General features: G+C 36.0%; 3 protein-coding genes across 3 annotated transcripts; all 3 read left to right on the forward strand.

The window, feature by feature from the left end:
• Positions 1–237: 237 nt before the first annotated feature.
• Positions 238–2,691, forward strand: LOC102599568 (probable LRR receptor-like serine/threonine-protein kinase At1g34110). The gene has a single exon (XM_006344140.2). The coding sequence runs from the start codon at positions 238–240 to the stop codon at positions 2,689–2,691; it is 2,454 nt and encodes an 817-aa protein (XP_006344202.2).
• Positions 2,692–7,458: 4,767 nt separating this feature from the next.
• Positions 7,459–11,496, forward strand: LOC102599894 (ATP synthase subunit beta, mitochondrial-like). The gene is made up of 9 exons (XM_006344141.2): positions 7,459–8,065; positions 9,067–9,142; positions 9,231–9,319; positions 9,457–9,574; positions 9,657–9,760; positions 9,856–10,014; positions 10,097–10,321; positions 10,418–10,729; positions 11,041–11,496. The coding sequence occupies exons 1-9, from the start codon at positions 7,592–7,594 to the stop codon at positions 11,152–11,154; spliced, it is 1,671 nt and encodes a 556-aa protein (XP_006344203.1). The 5' UTR covers positions 7,459–7,591; the 3' UTR covers positions 11,155–11,496.
• Positions 11,497–12,226: 730 nt separating this feature from the next.
• On the forward strand, positions 12,227–16,950 carry LOC102600228 (fruit protein pKIWI502). Its single transcript, XM_006344142.2, has 5 exons — positions 12,227–12,955; positions 13,809–13,908; positions 14,018–14,113; positions 14,210–14,290; positions 16,590–16,950. Exons 1-5 carry the CDS (start codon positions 12,387–12,389, stop codon positions 16,650–16,652), a joined length of 909 nt encoding a protein of 302 aa, XP_006344204.1. The 5' UTR covers positions 12,227–12,386; the 3' UTR covers positions 16,653–16,950.
• The last annotated feature ends 994 nt before the right edge of the window (positions 16,951–17,944 follow it).

The raw sequence follows: 17,944 nt of genomic DNA on the forward strand, positions 1-17,944 counted from the left end.
AAATGGGATGGAGTTTTTTGTGATGAGAAAACAGGAAATGTTGTCAAAATTGATTTGCATTACAAGAATTATCTTCTAGATGGTGAATATCCACAAAGGGTGTTAGATAATCACACTAAAAACTTCTTGGGAGGTGAGTTAAGTCCTTCTTTGGTTAAATTGAAACATTTGAGGTACTTAGACTTGAGTCACAACTACTTTTCAAGTATCCAAATTCCACCTTTTTTTGGATTGTTAATGAACTTGAGATTTCTTAATCTTTCCTGTGCTGGTTTTGGTGGATATATTCCCAAAAATCTTGGGAATTTGTCGAAATTAGAACATCTTTATCTTGGTGGATGTTATGGCTACGTTATCGGACCAGGAAATGATCTCAGAGTTGATAGTTTGAGTTGGATATCTAAGTTTTCTTCTTTGAAAAGTTTTGATCTTTCTCAATTGGTTATTGAAGATACTAAAGATCTTTGGAATTCAATTAACATGTTGCCTTCATTGCTTTCATTGAACTTAGAAGGTTGTAATCTCAACATTTTGCCTTCTTTTACACAAGTTAATTTCACATCTCTTAGTTCACTCAATATCCGTGATAACGCGATTGGAATGAGCTTTGAGAATTCCTCCATCATCCCTCCATGGTTTTCTAATCTTACAAGGCTTATGAATCTTGATCTTGGTCAAAACAAGTTTGATGATCCAACTAATGTTCTTGAGAAGCTTAGTTCACTAAGAGTATTAGATGTTTCTAATAATGGATTTGGCGATTCGTTGTTGAGTTCATTGAGTAAGTTGAACAACTTGGTTTATTTGGATTTGCTAGGGAATGACATCCACTTCTCTAGTCTCCATTTACTTGGAAATCTGACTTCACTTTCTGTACTTAAGTTGAGATATAACGTGTTAAAAGGGCTGATCCCGGAGGGTTTAACGAGCATTTTCTGTCGATTGAGTGTGCTTGATTTGTCAGACAATGAAATCAGTGGACTGCTTCCAACTTTTATAAGAGATCCATCGAGCTGTCTCGATAATCGTTTGAAGGAGCTATACTTAGGAAATACAAAATTCAGTGACTTCTTTCCTGAAGGATTGACAATGCACAAGAATCTTGAAGTTATTGACAGTACTAATAGCTTATTATATGGTGAAATTCCATATTCAATAAGCAAGCTGTCAAATTTGAGGTTTCTAAGGATATCAAACAACAAGTTGAATGGGAGCATTCCTTCGAGTATTGGACAGTTATCGAATCTTGAAGAGCTAGATATCTCTGAGAACTTATTCACCAGTATAGTTTCTGAACTCCACTTTGTAAAACTAAGCAAATTGATGAAATTGCACTTGTCTAAAAACGAAAACTTGGTTTTGAATGTGAGTTCCAATTGGTATCCAACTTTCCAAGTCAAAGAGATTGGAATGGCATCAGTAAAAGTAGGGCCTAATTTTCCTCAATGGCTACAAAAACTGTCAATTCTTGATACTCTTATTATGTCTGATGCTAATATTACTGATATGATCCCGAATTGGTTGAGCAATATAACATTGTTCATGACAACTCTGGATCTCTCTGTTAACACATTAGTCGGTGGTATAAGCGTGTTGTGTGATGCTCAACTTTTGGAATCAATTGATCTTTCCAAGAATCTGTTATCCGGACGAATCCCTTCATGTTTGAGTAACTTGGAAGAGTTGAGATCATTAAATCTGGCTGACAATAGTCTTGAAGGTGAAATCCCAAGTTCTTTAGGTGATTTGACACTAAGGTTTTTGCATTTGCAAAAGAACAACTTACAAGGTAAAATCCCTTTGTCTTTTCAAAATTTGACATGGTTAGAAAGACTTGACTTAGGAGAAAACAAGTTGAAGGATGTTTTTCCTACATGGATTGGCGAAAAGCTACAGAGTTTGGAACTCTTGAGGCTAAATTCAAATCAATTTTACGGTGTTATCCCATTAGAACTATGTCAAATCTCATCTCTATGTTGGTTAAATCTTGCTGGTAATAACTTGTATGGAACTATTCCGAGTTGTTTTGGAAACTTTTCGTGTGGTAGTATTAGTGGACCTGGTGAAGTATTTGGACAAAGAGTTGAAAGTTTTATGAAAGGAATACCACTTGAGTATGTTGGTGAACAAATTTTGTTACTTAGAATTTTGGATCTTTCTGAAAATAAACTTGTTGGAGGTATCCCCAAGGAGTTAACAAAATTGGTATACTTGCAATACTTGAATTTGTCTAGAAATAGTCTTAATGGGAGCATACCAAAAAAGATAGGTGATTTGAAGCAATTGGAGTCACTTGATTTGTCACATAACAAACTTTCTGGTTCAATTCCTCAAAGTTTAGCTTCTTTGAATTATTTGAGCTACATGAACTTGTCATATAACGATTTTTCGGGTCCAATTCCTACTGGAAATCAGCTCCAATCTTTGGATGATCAATCATTTTATGTTGGTAATCCTAGACTTTGTGGAATATTGATCAAGAAAAGTTGCAATGGCAATGGAACATCAAATGTAAATGAACAAACTCCTCAAGGTGGTGATCATGATCAAGATGTTGATGAACATAAGTGGTTTTATGCTGGAATTGCACCTGGTTTTTGTGTTGGCTTCTTGGGTGTCCTCTTCATTTTGTACAAGACAAGGAATCGTGGCCTGGTGCAGGTTTTCCAATGCTTGGCTCGACGTCTATGACAAGTCATGTATGTACTCCTATGAGAGGTTGTCTGGTTGACAGTTGACACACAAGTTATGCAGAGATTAGAGTGTCAGAATTGTAATGCAGAACATTATAATGTAAAGATTGTAACATATATATTATTTTTTTTCGGACATTAGGTTCATTGTACTAAAAACATAAATATTTTTTCTGTAATGGCAAGCTTGTGCATGAATGTACACGTGGCTCTCATCGAGTTGCTGATCATGATCTCTCTAGACTCGAGAAGAGACTCATCATGACCTGAGATTTTGGATTTGTCACGATCCAAAATCTCAGGTCATGATAAGACTACTCCCACAACTTTTCACTTGTGGGAGATCTTGATATTTATGGTGAAGTTACCATAAATCTAGCAATTTGCAGACATGAATCTTATATGTATTTGCAAATAATGCAAAAAAAAAAATTAGTTATGACTTGTTTCCATGGGTTGTTAGTATTTCCTTAGGATGTATTTGGTATGGAGGAAAACATTTTCCTTAAAAAATATCCTTTTGGAAAATGTTTTCCAAAAGAACAAGAAATTTGGCCAACCAAACAATAGAAAATTGGCTCCATAAATACCAACACCCTATATTTATTTTCTTATTTCCTTTGTGTTTGTCACAAACACCTTTTCTTTTCGAGTTTAACTTGTATACATCAACATGTAATCATGTAAAGGATTTTTCGTTATTAGCTTATAAATCCCACATTTAATAGAGTTACTTGTCATTATCGTTTGCGTGATCTGTTTATATAGAAGAACAGTTACACTATCGATATGCACTAACATGCAACACCACACCTCTTGGGGTGCTAATGCGGGATGTTTTGTACACCAAGCTGCCTTGTATTGCTAAAGAAATGAAGTACAAAGTTTATACAGTTGCGCAAAAGTTTGGGCAAAGTCAAGATTTGTTCTAATATATTACAGAATACTCAACTCTTAGTCATTTATAAAGACAAGAGTCAAGATGCCTTTTTGTTTTTCCACTTACCCTCCAACATGACTCGAACTATCCAGAGTCAAGATGCTTGTGTTTGATCGACGGTTTACATTCATTTTCAATTTCGGAGATGCTCGAGGGAACCCCAACAACTCTGAGATCTTCAAGATTGGCTCTCATCAACACTTTCTGCATCTTCATGAATGACAGTCTTCAGGAGTACAGGTGTAGACGCGAATATAAACTTTACAAAGAACATTTCGATTTTTGAACCGTGGAAATTTTTTATTATCAATCTCTGAAGCTTGTGCAGTACTCCTAGTGTCCTGTAAGCTGGTCCTTCAAAATGATTTACGACGTTCACTTCCATGCCATCTGTCTTCTTCTTCTTCGAGCTCAACACTAAATGAAGGACATCCAAATTCGGAGAAACTCTAAGCATTCGTAGAAGAGAAAATATTTGATCTTCATCATCAAAATCGAACTCAAATAAAGTGATAGCATTCAAGCTGTTGAGAACATAAGGAAGACTGTAAAACATGCTTCAATATGCTGCATATGACTCATTCTTTACCAAAATAATCGCCATGGAGAATGAATCTAAGACAAAGCGCGCAAAGTTACCTAAATAATCCTTAAACAACAAAGGCGGACTTCCGATTCAGTATTTATTAAAATTTTAGTAGTTTTTCACATACTTGTAAACTCTTGAGTCAAGAAATGTTGAGGTCAGTTAACAAGCAGAGCAGAGGCTGCATTCACCACTACTGTTAGACCAATTATCAGCTTACAACAACAACATACCCAGTATATACCCACAAGTGGAGCGCAGACCTTATTTTTAAACTAGAGTAAAAAAATAATAATGTTGGGCTCGTTAACATACAGCACAAAAAGGCTGCATCCAGACCAATTATCAATTTGCAACAACAACGTACCAATGTAATCGTACAAGTGAATCACAAACCTTAACCCTACCTCAAGAGAGTTTGTTACGGAAAGACCATCGATACAAGTAATGCATAATAAAGTTGTTTAAAAAGGAGAATACAACAGTAAATAAGACATATATAGCAACTAAATCTAGCAAATAATAGGAAAAGTGTAACACAACCAAGTAACCTCTTTTAATTAAAATCCTAGCTCCGTCACTAATCCTAACAAGAAACAGATAAATTAAATTCCCTTACTGAAAATCCTGACTCTGCAACTAAAGCTAACAAGAAACATATAAATTAAATTCCCTTACTCAAAATCCTAACAGTGCAACTAAAGCTAACAAGAAACAGATAAATTAAACTCTCTTACTGAAAATCCTAATTCATATTTTATAATAGTATAGTCTTACAGAGAAATAAATTTGTTACGTCGAAATTGACAGTATGTACCATATTGGACCATGACAATTTGATTAAAAACTTCTCTAAGATAAAACAAGGGAAATTACACCAACTGAGAGTCCATAACATTTATTAACCATTTTTATAGCTCAATTTTACAAAATGATCTGAAATACCTCAATTTGAATAAAAAGGTCATATTTGATGCAATCAACACATTAGCCACAGTTTATTGCTACCTAGCCACGACTTTAACCGTGGCTAAATAACGCTATTAAAAAAAACTTTTTCTGCTTTTTTCCCCTTCTTTAATTATTTCACTTTTTGGTGGAAAATGAATATTTATATCTTTTTATTATTTTTGTTTATTTTTTATTTATTAAGGTGAGAATGAATGATAGTTAAATAAATGTTGATACATTAAATAATTATTTATATAATTTGATACACGATTATACACATTTATACATTATTGATATATTATATATACAATACATAATTATTTCAAACATGACGCTTGTTTGGTGGATTTAGGTACGTAATAAAGTTGCGCCTATGCTACTAGCTATAACTTTTGACATGATGGTAAGCACTTGATCCTAGTAAGTGTATCCGAGTCATGATCGTGGGTTTGATTTCCAAGAACAAGAGGCAAACCCATCTCTAAGCTAAACTTAAAATTAAATAAAATCTCGAAGCTAAACTTAAAATAAAAATAATGAAGTGCTTACCATCAGCTATAACTCTTAACATGATGGTAAGCAGTTGATCCTAACAAGTAACAAGTGGTATCAAAGTCAAGATCGTGGGTTTGATTCCCAAGAGCCAGAGGCGAACCATGTCTAAGCTAAACTTAAAATAAAAATAATGAAATAGGTCTCTGTCTAGCTGTATTCGAACCCTAGTGTTGCAGGTAGTTCCTCTAGCTTGTACCAGCGACACAAAAACACTACAATGCTTCCCATGGGTGTACTGTTAATTATCTCCTAGTTTGTATATATATATATATATATATATATATATATATACACATGTTTCTATACAATTTATACGATATTTGATACATATTTATACACGATTTATATAATATTGATACATTGCATATACACTACATAATTATTCATACAATGTAGATACGTTACATAATTATTTATATATCATATATACATATTCATATACCAATTACACAATATTCATACATGTTTATACATTATTTTGCATTTTTTAATTAATTTTTTATACATTATGTATACATCATTGATACATTTCATATACACTACTTAACTGTTAGTTATTAAAAATAAAAATAAAAAACTATTTAGCCATGCTCAAATCGTAGCTAATAAAAAAATAAAATAAATCATGGCTAATAAAAGTTGAAATAACATTATTTAGCCATGATTTAACTGTTACAAATAGCTACATATAAATAACGAATTTGACTATAGTTCATCCTTTCATTTTCTTGACTATAATTTTTACAAACTAATAACTTTTTGCTACATATTTGAAATTATCCCATTAAACAATTCGAACCAAACAAGTGAACAATGTACCATTCGAATTATTCGCCCCAAAGTTGGGAATATATTTTTGAACTCCACATAATACAACTTTTATATATATAAAAAAAGTGAAAAAGGCAATTTGAATACCCCTCATTTAATTTCCTTTTCGATATATTTTCATTTCTTTCAATTTATGTGATATATTTTTAATTATGAGATTTAAGTAATTAATTTTATATTTAAAATTATAATTATTGTGACTTATAATACTTTATATATAATAAATAAATGAACAAACAACACCAATTTCATTAGTTTAAAGCGTAATTATATGCCTTCACATTTACTTCGCCATATACAAGTGGATCAAATTAGATGTGATTTATTTTATATACAATAAATTCAAGCATGATTCACATATATTTGAGATGTACTAACTATCTCGTTCATCTCTCTCCTATTTGTTCACTTCTCTCCTCTCTCTCTTGCCTTTTGTCCTCTCTCCCCGCCTCTCGTCCTCTCTCCCCATGCACACACACACACATATATATAGAGAGAGATTTTTCAATCTATAAGTATTGTGATCACACATATCTGTATACACATACTCTCTCGTTTGTCTCTTTTCTCTATCGTTCGCCTCACTTTCCTATGTATTTATATTTCAGAATGTATTTGATATCAAACATGTATTTATCTAGTATCTTTGATGCACATATTTGACTTGCAATTTGAATAAATGATATCATTGACTTGAAATCTGATACAAAATTATTAATTTATGAGATAGTAGGTAGATATTGCTTACTGAATTGATTGATATTTATGATAGAAAAACTCATGTAGTTATGTTATTTTTTCAATATTTTATATTTTACGGGAGCAATAATTAAAATTATTTTTTTTGACTCTCGAAATTCAAACTCGGAATAAACCGAGTGGAAGTGGTCAGATTCACTCACACTACAGCAATCGCCCATCGGCACCTCTGCAGATAAAAAAGTCTCTCTACTCATTTTCACTAACCCTAGCATTCTCTCTTCCTCTCTCTACACCTCACCTTTCTCTCTCAATAGACCAAACCCTATCAACGCCATGGCGTCACGGAGGCTTATGGCCTCTCTCCTCCGATCAACTGCCCAGCGCGGCGGCGCTATTTCCAGATCTCCATTGGCAAATTCCATCCCCAAAACTACTTCACGCGCCTCCCCAGCGGGATTCCTCTTAAATCGTGCTGTTAAGTACGCTACCTCAGCTGCTCCGGCTGATAAGTCAGCGACACCTCCTAAATCCTCTGGTAATGAGCCTTCCGGTAAGATCACCGATGAGTTCACTGGCGCTGGTTCGGTCGGGAAAGTGTGCCAGGTTATTGGTGCTGTCGTGGATGTGAGATTCGATGAAGGTTTGCCTCCGATCCTTACTGCTCTTGAGGTTCTGGATAACCAGATCCGTCTTGTGCTTGAGGTTGCTCAGCATTTGGGTGAGAATATGGTTAGGACTATTGCTATGGATGGTACTGAAGGTCTTGTGCGTGGTCAACGCGTCCTTAACACTGGGTCTCCTATCACTGTGAGTAATCTGAAATTGTTTATTTTCAGTCTATTATATTCAAAGATATTAGCTTTACTGGTTTAGAACTTCCATTCATTTCTTTGTTTAATATTGTAGTCAATAGCGTTGGAATTCAGGAGTTTAGAAATTTGAGAGTGATCTATTTAATGTGTTTTCTAGGAAATGATATTATTTGATAGTTCTACAAGATCTGTGGTTTTATTATGCTTTAATGAAATGTTTTGTTGATCTAGATATTTGGGTTGGTCAATCAATCATAGCACCATTATATTCATATAAATTGCAGGTTGTTGAAGCTGTAAATCTGTAACTATAGCAGGGTCAATTGCATGTAGGCTTGCTTATGATTATCCAAGTAGTAAATAACATTTCTTTGCTCCTGAATGGTAGTACATATGTTTGATTGCGGTAGTTTGGATCCTAATGTGTGGGAAAATATTGGTTTTCCTAGTAAAACCTGTATTTTTCCCTGCAAGGTACCTTTGGTGCTTTAAATGGGCCTCTATTGGTTTGTGGATTTGCTCATCTTTATTCACAATCAAATGAGATACTGTAGAGTGCTTCAATTGATACCCGAATTTACCACTGCATTACTGGAAGAAATTCATGTTGTTTTGTGAGATGTGAATTTTTTTTAATTATTCCACTTATTTTCTCCCAATTGAATGGTAAAAAACTCCTGCTCTGCAACTCAATTTTTCCTCCTAACATTGATGTTCTCGAAAATTGTTTTGTTTTGTCCCCCCTCTTCCTCTGGGGAACACAGTCACGTGTGGGTTCAGTCTTAAATTTTTTGTTGTCTTCTGTTTTCACCCTTAATGAAAACTAATTGAATAGTAGCTGTATAGCTGACCCAGCTAATTTGGGTTGAGGTGCAGTAGTTGATGTTTCGTCTCAGTTGTTATCCTGCTTTCAGTGGGAATATGGGTTGTAGATCCATTTGCCATTCACTTACTACTTTTTTTTGCGCTGAACTGATGGTTTCATTGTGATGGCAGGTCCCTGTTGGTAGGTCCACCCTTGGCCGTATTATGAATGTCATTGGAGAGCCTATTGATGAGAGAGGCGACATTAGTAAGTCCTAAATACTTTATCCCTTGTTTTATTTGTTCTGTGTGAAGAGTTCTGAAAGTTATATCTCTATCTCTGAAAATCGCTGCAGCAACCGATCACTTCTTGCCAATTCATCGTGAAGCTCCTGCCTTTGTTGAGCAGGCAACTGAACAAGAAATTCTTGTTACTGGTATCAAGGTATGCTAATCAAACAATTTTATTCAATGTTCTCGTATGTATCTCCCTTTCTGAGCATATATTGGTTCCTGAAGTGTAATTTCTACTCAACGTTATGACAATGCCAATTTCATTATGGCTGCTTAACTTCTAACCAGGTTGTTGATCTTCTTGCCCCTTACCAAAGGGGAGGAAAGATTGGGCTTTTTGGTGGTGCTGGTGTGGGAAAGACCGTGCTTATTATGGAACTGATTAACAACGTTGCAAAGGCACATGGTTAGTGCTGCTTATGGGTTTTCTTATTATTTCACATGTAAGTCAGTGTGAAACTTATCTGAATGAGTCTCAACTTTTTCAGGTGGTTTCTCCGTCTTTGCTGGTGTTGGTGAACGCACTCGTGAGGGCAACGATTTGTACAGGGAAATGATTGAAAGTGGTGTTATTAAGCTTGGTGAAAAGCAAGTAAGTGTTCTATTTAGTCAGAATTAATTGCTATACCCCTTTAGTCCACAGTGTTGTCCCCTGTTGTTGACATTTTGTCTTATTGGATTGATTAGAGTGAAAGCAAGTGCGCTCTTGTATATGGTCAAATGAATGAGCCCCCTGGTGCTCGTGCCCGTGTTGGCCTTACAGGATTGACTGTGGCTGAGCACTTCAGAGATGCTGAGGGGCAGGATGTGCTTCTCTTTATTGACAACATTTTCAGATTTACCCAGGTTGGCTTACCTATGACTGCTAAAGTTCTCTTATTTTATACCACTCTACCGTTGCTTACTAGTTGCTTTTGTATCAATACAGGCTAACTCAGAGGTCTCTGCTTTGCTTGGTCGTATCCCATCTGCTGTCGGTTATCAACCAACTTTGGCTACAGATCTTGGAGGTCTTCAAGAGCGTATCACTACAACCAAGAAAGGTTCTATTACATCTGTCCAGGCTATCTATGTGCCTGCTGATGACTTGACAGATCCTGCCCCTGCAACTACCTTTGCTCACTTGGATGCCACAACTGTGTTGTCCCGTCAAGTATGATGCTGTTTCTTAACTTGAACTATAACTTTATTTTTCGTCCCTAGTAAAATGCAGTTACAATTTTCTGACTTCGCGTATTTTGGATACCAGATTTCTGAGCTTGGTATTTATCCTGCTGTTGATCCACTTGATTCTACATCTCGTATGCTCTCACCTCACATTTTGGGAGAAGATCATTACAATACTGCTCGTGGGGTACAGAAAGTTCTTCAAAACTACAAGAATCTTCAAGATATTATTGCCATTTTGGGTATGGATGAGCTGAGTGAAGATGATAAGATGACTGTTGCCCGTGCACGTAAGATCCAGAGATTCCTCAGTCAGCCTTTCCATGTTGCCGAAGTTTTCACAGGTGCTCCTGGAAAATATGTTGACTTGAAGGAGAGCATTAACAGTTTCCAGGTAACGAATCTCAATTTGGAATCTTGTTGTAAGATACTGTGGTTGGTTAGAAAAGCATCCTATACTTGCTTAGGTTACCATGGAAACACTTTTTGTTTTACTACACCTTTTGTTACACGTTATTCCTGGTATTGTATAGCCCACCTTCTCAGCAGGTTGTAGTGATGCTTTATGAATTAAATGTTGCTATATGATTTTTTCTTCCTCCCCATTATTTGGTGAAGTGTATCTGAGATGATAACATCCTGCTATGTTGTGCATATTCAGGCACCAATTTGCTGATTATTTCGTTTTGTAATTGACTTTTGCAGGGAGTCCTGGATGGGAAATACGATGACCTTTCAGAACAATCATTCTATATGGTCGGTGGAATCGAGGAGGTCATTGCCAAGGCAGAGAAGATTGCCAAGGAATCTGCAGCTTAGATTATTAACTCCAGCAACTTTCTTTCATTATCTTCATCGATAACTACAGAAATAATTTAAGTTTCTGTGACACTTGGATTTTTTCCTGGGAGGACTAAGGGGTCCAAGATTTTCTGGTTTTTGTTTTTATATGCAATCCGGAATTGTGATAGAGAAGACATGGAGCTAAGGCTTACTTGCCAAACACCCACCCTTGACTCTCTGTTATGTCGCATAATAAAGGGGGTAAAACGGCAAACTTGTATATTTTACTTTGAATTCATCTTGAGAATGTTGGTTGCCCAAATTATGAGGGGTTGTCTTTTCATTACTTTCGTCTTGAATACTTTCTGGTTTCCAGTTTTTTGCCTGTCGTAATAATGTTTATCTTCTCTAGTCTTTTAGTCGTCATGGTGGTATATTCCCAGTAAATGGATCAATATTCATGTCGAATAGTGAATACTGGTCTCAAAATTGCTCTTTTGCTGACCATTCTTGAGAGATAATGTCGAGGACTTTCTATTGGTAGACTATGCATGCTCAATTGACTGAGTTTTAACTCTGGTCGTATATGTATCCTATCTAAATAGAAACCAAACGCCGACTAGAGTGGTTTTGACAATAATTTAAAGCTACCTTCTACTTGTACTTACTTAGGGTCATGATACTACTACAATGATAATATACTTGATACGTAGATCTTACTCCTATCTTATGAGATAGAGTTTTCGTACGTAGATCTTACCTCCTATTTTATGAGATAGAGTTCTTGATAGATCCTTGAAGATGTAATTCTCAATACCCCCATCTTACGAAATAGAGTTTTCGATAGATCCTTGAAGATGTAATTCTCAATACCCCATCTTACGAAATAGAGTTTTCAATAGATCTTTGAAAATGTAATTCTCAACTATCTACTAAGATTATACATACCCTTGATAACTTAAAAGAAAAGTCATGGCTTGTACCTTTTCGATCTATTTTTATCTTTCTCAAATAACATTGCCAACCTTTCACACTTCCGCATTATACATCTTGTGCTAAAGAGATATTTCCCCCCTATTGGACATATATTTGATGTAGTAGATTTCATTTTCCTCTACCTTATCATGAAGTAACACGTGTAAACTACCAATTTATTTTGATTTAAAAATAAGATTCCCACGCCGCCGTATTCTCTTGCCTCTCCACCCTTCTCGGCGGCGCTTTCTAGTTTCTACGATTCTTCCTTCTCACCATATAATTGAAAAAAAATGTCAATCCTTTCTCTCTCCCTTTCTCCATTTCCAAATCCATCTCTCTCCCATCTCAGTTCCCATGCTCCCTCCCGTATCCAATCACTCCACCCTTCTTCATCCATGAGCCTCCTCAAACCGCTCCACCACCATCTCCGTCGCCGTCTCTCCATCTCCGCCGCCGCAGCCGTCCGTCAAGACACTAATCTCTGGACAACCGCACCTCTCGTCACCGTTTCACCTGCCGCTGAATCTCTCTTCCACGTCACCATCGACGTGTCCGATTACCCTGACCTAGCTACCTCACACACCAAGGCAGGTCAGTATCTTCAGCTTCGGATTCCTGACGTTGAGAAACCGTCGTTTTTAGCGATTGCATCGCCGCCTTCGCTTGCTGCAGCAAAAGGTTTATTTGAGTTCCTTGTGAAAAGTATCTCTGGCTCTACGGCGGAGCTACTATGTGGATTGCAGAAAGGTGATGTTGTGGAGCTGAGTCAGGTTATGGGGAAAGGATTTGATTTGGATCAAATCTCTCCTGCGGAAGAGTGTCAGACGGTCGTGATTTTCGCTACGGGATCTGGAATCAGGTAAACTATGACTCGATCGGAAACATAAAATTTAAGCTTGATTCTGTACTACTTTCCAAAATGATTTTCTATTCTGTAGTTTCGTTTGTGCTGGAGTATAGAGGAGTATTTTCGTTTTGTGTTGAGCTTTTGAGATTGTTTGATAGATTTGGTTCAGCGATAAGCTAATATATTCCAGAGTGAGTTTAAATTGAGATGAATGATTTATGGAATAGTTTTTCTCTGTAAGAACCTCTTTTTATGGTTGATGAGATTATATGGTTAAACTTTTGAAGTCAATTGCATATTCAGTAAGCTGTAAATGAGCTTGGATTGTAGGAAAACTACTTGAAAAATCTACTAGCTAAGCCTATCGTTAATATGTTCTGCAAACTCAACTTATATCATAGTTGTTAGATGCTCTTGCATTTTTCCCTAGTGTAGAGGTGTGAGATGCCGCTTTGACTTTAGATCACATTTCAGTGTTCTTTTGTAGTAGTTTTTTCTAAGTTCTTTTCTAGTTAGCTTCAGTAAGCTGGTTAGAACTTTAGCAACCAATCACTAATCATCATTTGAATGTGATCTTGTGAGTACATAGCTGATTCTATCAAGTTGAAGTTCACCAATGCTAAAAGCTGCAATTTTCAATAGAAGGATCGTTGGGTTGTAGATGTGATCTATTACATAGCTGCAAGCCTACTTCTCCTAATGTGAATGGTTGAACTTTGCATCATGCAGTTTCATCCTTTTCATATTAATATTTGTGTTGGTGAAAGGACGGAAAATATGTTGAGGTTTCACGTTTCTCTTTGTATTAGTTTGGTTTTTCTTTCGCCTGTTGCTCATTCCTTGATCTCAAATCTATTTTTGGCAGCCCAATTAGATCCCTGATTGAGGCAGGGTTTGGTGCAGACAAGAGATCTGATGTTCGGCTATATTATGGTGCACGTAATTTGAAGAGAATGGCATATCAGGTTTGTTGTTTGCTTGCAACATGTAAACAAATTCTTTCTTCATTGTGGCAGAAATACAAGATAAACTTTGTACCTGTTGTCTGATTTCTCTGCCCTTCAACTTTTACAGGATAGGTTTGAAAACTGGGCATCCTCTGGGGTTAAGGTTGTGCCAGTGTTGTCTCAGCCTGATGATGCTTGGACAGGTGAAGATGGCTATGTTCAGGTAATGATTATGTTTACATTGGTATCCTCTTATCATCTTATTTTGGTTTTCTTTGTTACTCAACAATAATGGTTGTTTTACCATCTGCTTTTGCAGGCAGCATTTGCCCGAGCTAAAAACATTTTTAATCCTCAATCCACTGGAGCAGTCCTCTGTGGTCAAAAGCAAATGGCTGAGGTTTGTAGTTTGTTTACTTCAGAAGATTTGCTGTTCCTATCTTGTGTCTTTCCTTGCTCTTTCTGTATTTTGGAGATGCCAATGGTCTCTCTTATTTTGCACTTTGTTTTTGTTTCACTGCTACTTGACCCCTCACCATTTACTTTTCATCTATGAATCAAGAGAGCTGAGATTTTGTGTGAGAATGGTAGAACAGTATTATAAATATAAGATGCCTGGACAAGCTGTATGGTGACCCAGACCTAAAGTGATTACAATAGGAAGATATAAAAGCTTTCTATATGTAATCTAGAACATCAAGAGCTGAGATTCGATCCCATGAATCGTAGAGCAAAAATTAATGTTTGCTTTAAGTCAGTTAAACAGCAGATGAGCATTAGGAAAGCTGATAATTTTGACATTATGGTGCATTAATTAGATCACTACTGCTAAAATAACTCTGCCCAACAGTAACCCTGACCTAGGGATTCGCAACTCCAAAGATATTAATCTTATAGACATCCAATGGATGGGAAAATTTTGATGTTGTAGAATATATTATTAAAAGATGATTAAGAAGGCAAACAGAAGAAGTGATTCTCATCGGTTAATGTGACAATTTGGTGTGGTAGAAGTACTTAATACTTAACGATGACTTTGCCAAACAACATGCTTTCTGAACTTATAAAGTTGGCTGGTTGTAAATCCTATATGGTGTACTACCAATGCTGTCTCTTGTAAGGAAAGTAATGAAAACAATGCACAATGATCTATCCTTCATTAAACTGTTAACTTCCATAAACACTTTGTGGGTTTACACAATCCATGAGATGCTTTTTGGTAGTTTCTGTAAAAGTTACTGCTTTTCTTCATTAATTTAGTGTTCTTCATTTGTTGTGATTCTCATTGTGTTTTACCTCATATTCGGACTATTAATGAAACAAGTAACCACCCTTAGGGGCGACTGAGTTGGTTGAGTAGGGGGTTTTAAGTTCAAAACCTCTTGCATGCTTTCTCGGTCGAGCTCATCGCATGGGGCTTGCCTAGTGCGGTACATCTCTTTGTGATTTGCTAGCTATTATGCTAGACCGGAGTTCACCCGGTGTGCACTTGAAAGGTAGCGTGCAGATTCCCTTGTCATGAAAATAATAGTAGTAGTCAATAACTTACGAAGAAGAACTTGAAAAGAAAACATTAATTTTGATTGAATAAGAGCTCTAATATGAATTGAGTTCTGCTATAGAAAATTATGAGTTATGAGCTAAGTTGCGCGGACTCTTCTCTTTCGATGCTGCACCTGTATCGGATTCTCCAAGAATAGACTACTTTTGGGGATCCAACATGCACCCGTTGATATTTTTGAAGAGTCTGAGCAACATATGTTTTAGGATGATAAAATTTGACAAAAGACTTGCTTGGATGTATTTCTATAAAATAGGAGTGTAGAACATAGTGGTTAGATTCCGTTTGTCCATTGATTAAGGTGCTTAGTTTGGAAGTCTTGGTGTTTGTATGGGATTCGGCCCATGGGATTTTAACTTTCATTAAGAAAGGTCTACTTCGTAACTTGCTTTAGCAAGTGCATTTTTGCTAAGTGTATATATAGTTTTGGATTGGCACGACCGGTAGATAAATGCGACTCGTTCCTCCAACTGAAAGTAGGAATAAGAATATCACTTGGATACATTGATTTAATTCATTCACAATATAATTCTGCTTGAAAGGAAGAAGAATAACAAACTTCCCTAGTTTCCTGCCGCATATTTGGAAAAACACAAGCAAGTCATTATCTGCATAAGCCAGCAGCTCCAGCATCCCCCTTAAGTGCAAAGAATTTTAGGTAACCTAAAAAAGAGGAATGCAATTCTGCAGGCAGCTTATTTTCATCGAACATTTTCAGTTAAAACTTGTGACTTGTTCCTCTAACTGCGAGTTGATTTAGTTTGTGACTGAAAATATTAAAACAACACTTATTTTGATGTAGAATTTCTGCAACTTTCACTGTTTAATGGATGATATCCAAACTGGTAAAAACAGAGCGTGAGAATCCATAAGCCGGTTATTGTTGTAACATGTTACCTACTTATTGTGAACTGCTTTATTATTTAGGAAGGAGTATTTTCTGTAACTTTTCTTGCCAATCAGTATAATTGTGAAGAACCTGCCTGTTGTTGAAGGGGTTCAATATTCTTGGTTTATGAGTGCCATGTACTATTTATTACTAGACATGAGTGCAGAAGCTTTCAGTTTAACATAAGCATCAATATGTTTGGATCTTCGGCCCTGATTTACAATTTCTATCCCCTGATTCTTCTTGCAGGAGGTGACTTCTCTTCTTGTAGCAGATGGAGTCTCAACCGAGAAGATTCTGAAGAACTTCTAAACAATTCCAATTTTGGTTCATCGTGTTGTATTAGTGTCTAGTATAAAATCAATTTATTCGATTTCACCTGCTGGCTTCAAGGTATTTATTCAGCATGGTCAAACAACATAATGTAACAATGTTAGCCATCAGGCTATACAAAGTCCAATGTGGCTCATATATGCATTCAATCAAATTAATTGTTGGATAGACAGCACTAAAGAAGGCAAAGACTATAATACCACTGTTCTGGCTAGTTTTTGTTTATTGAGTAGGGAGGTGCATAACATTTGAAAGCTCAAGATGTTAATTTATGCTATTTTTTTTTGTGTTTGTTGTGTTACCATTATAGGATTTGGGGACTTTCTCAATTTCAATCAAATATAATGGGCAAAGTATGTTAAATATATGATTGAAACTTAAAGTACTTATTTTTTACAGACTTGAAAGGATCAAGAAGATTCATCATTTTCTCATAGTTTTGTTTTAGCATTTACTCTTTCAAAAGTTATGGCTCATGAAACGTGAGTGGATTATGATAGTTTTTTCTCATGAGAGGATTACTAAAGTGTACCTCAATGAGGAATCTCAATGTAGACATGCCATGTTGATTGACAAATCCAAAAGCGACTCAAGTGGGTTAATTAAAAAGGCTAGTTCACGACCCTAACTTATTTGGGATTAAGACATTATTGTTTTGTTAGATTGTTTATGATAATTGAAAGAGAGGCATCGGTGGCCACTAAAAGTTAAAAGATAATATAATTGTCAAAGTCTTGTCAATCGCTAAAAGTATGTATGAGTGGCAAGTTTAGTCGCCGCTAAAGCTTATAATAGTCGCCACTAAAAGAATGTATTAGTGGCAACTACTATCGCCGCTAAAGGCAAATATAAGATGCAAGTCTATACGTCGGTAAAAGTATTTATTAGTGGCAACTGTTGTCGCTGCTAAAGCATATAATAGTCGCCGCTAAAGGTAAATATATTCTTCAATAAAAGTATGTATTAGTGGCAACTTTAGTCGCTGCTAAAGAACATAATAGTCGCCACTAAAAGGTAAATTTATTCGTCGGTGAAAGTATGTATAGTGGCAACTATTATCGTCGCTAAAAGTGTGCATTAGTGGCAACTGCTGTCGCCGCTAAAGCACATAATAGTCGCCACTAAAGGTAAATTTATTCGTCGGTAAAGTATGTTTTTGTGGCAACTGTTGTCGCCGCTAAATCAACAAATAGTCGCCACTAAAGATAATTATAAGGTGCAAGTCTATTCGTCGCTAAAAGTATGTATCAGTGGCAACTCTTATCGCCGCT

Source organism: Solanum tuberosum, unplaced genomic scaffold (assembly GCF_000226075.1).
Source record: "Solanum tuberosum cultivar DM 1-3 516 R44 unplaced genomic scaffold, SolTub_3.0 scf00051, whole genome shotgun sequence".
Taxonomy (NCBI): Eukaryota; Viridiplantae; Streptophyta; class Magnoliopsida; order Solanales; family Solanaceae; genus Solanum; species Solanum tuberosum.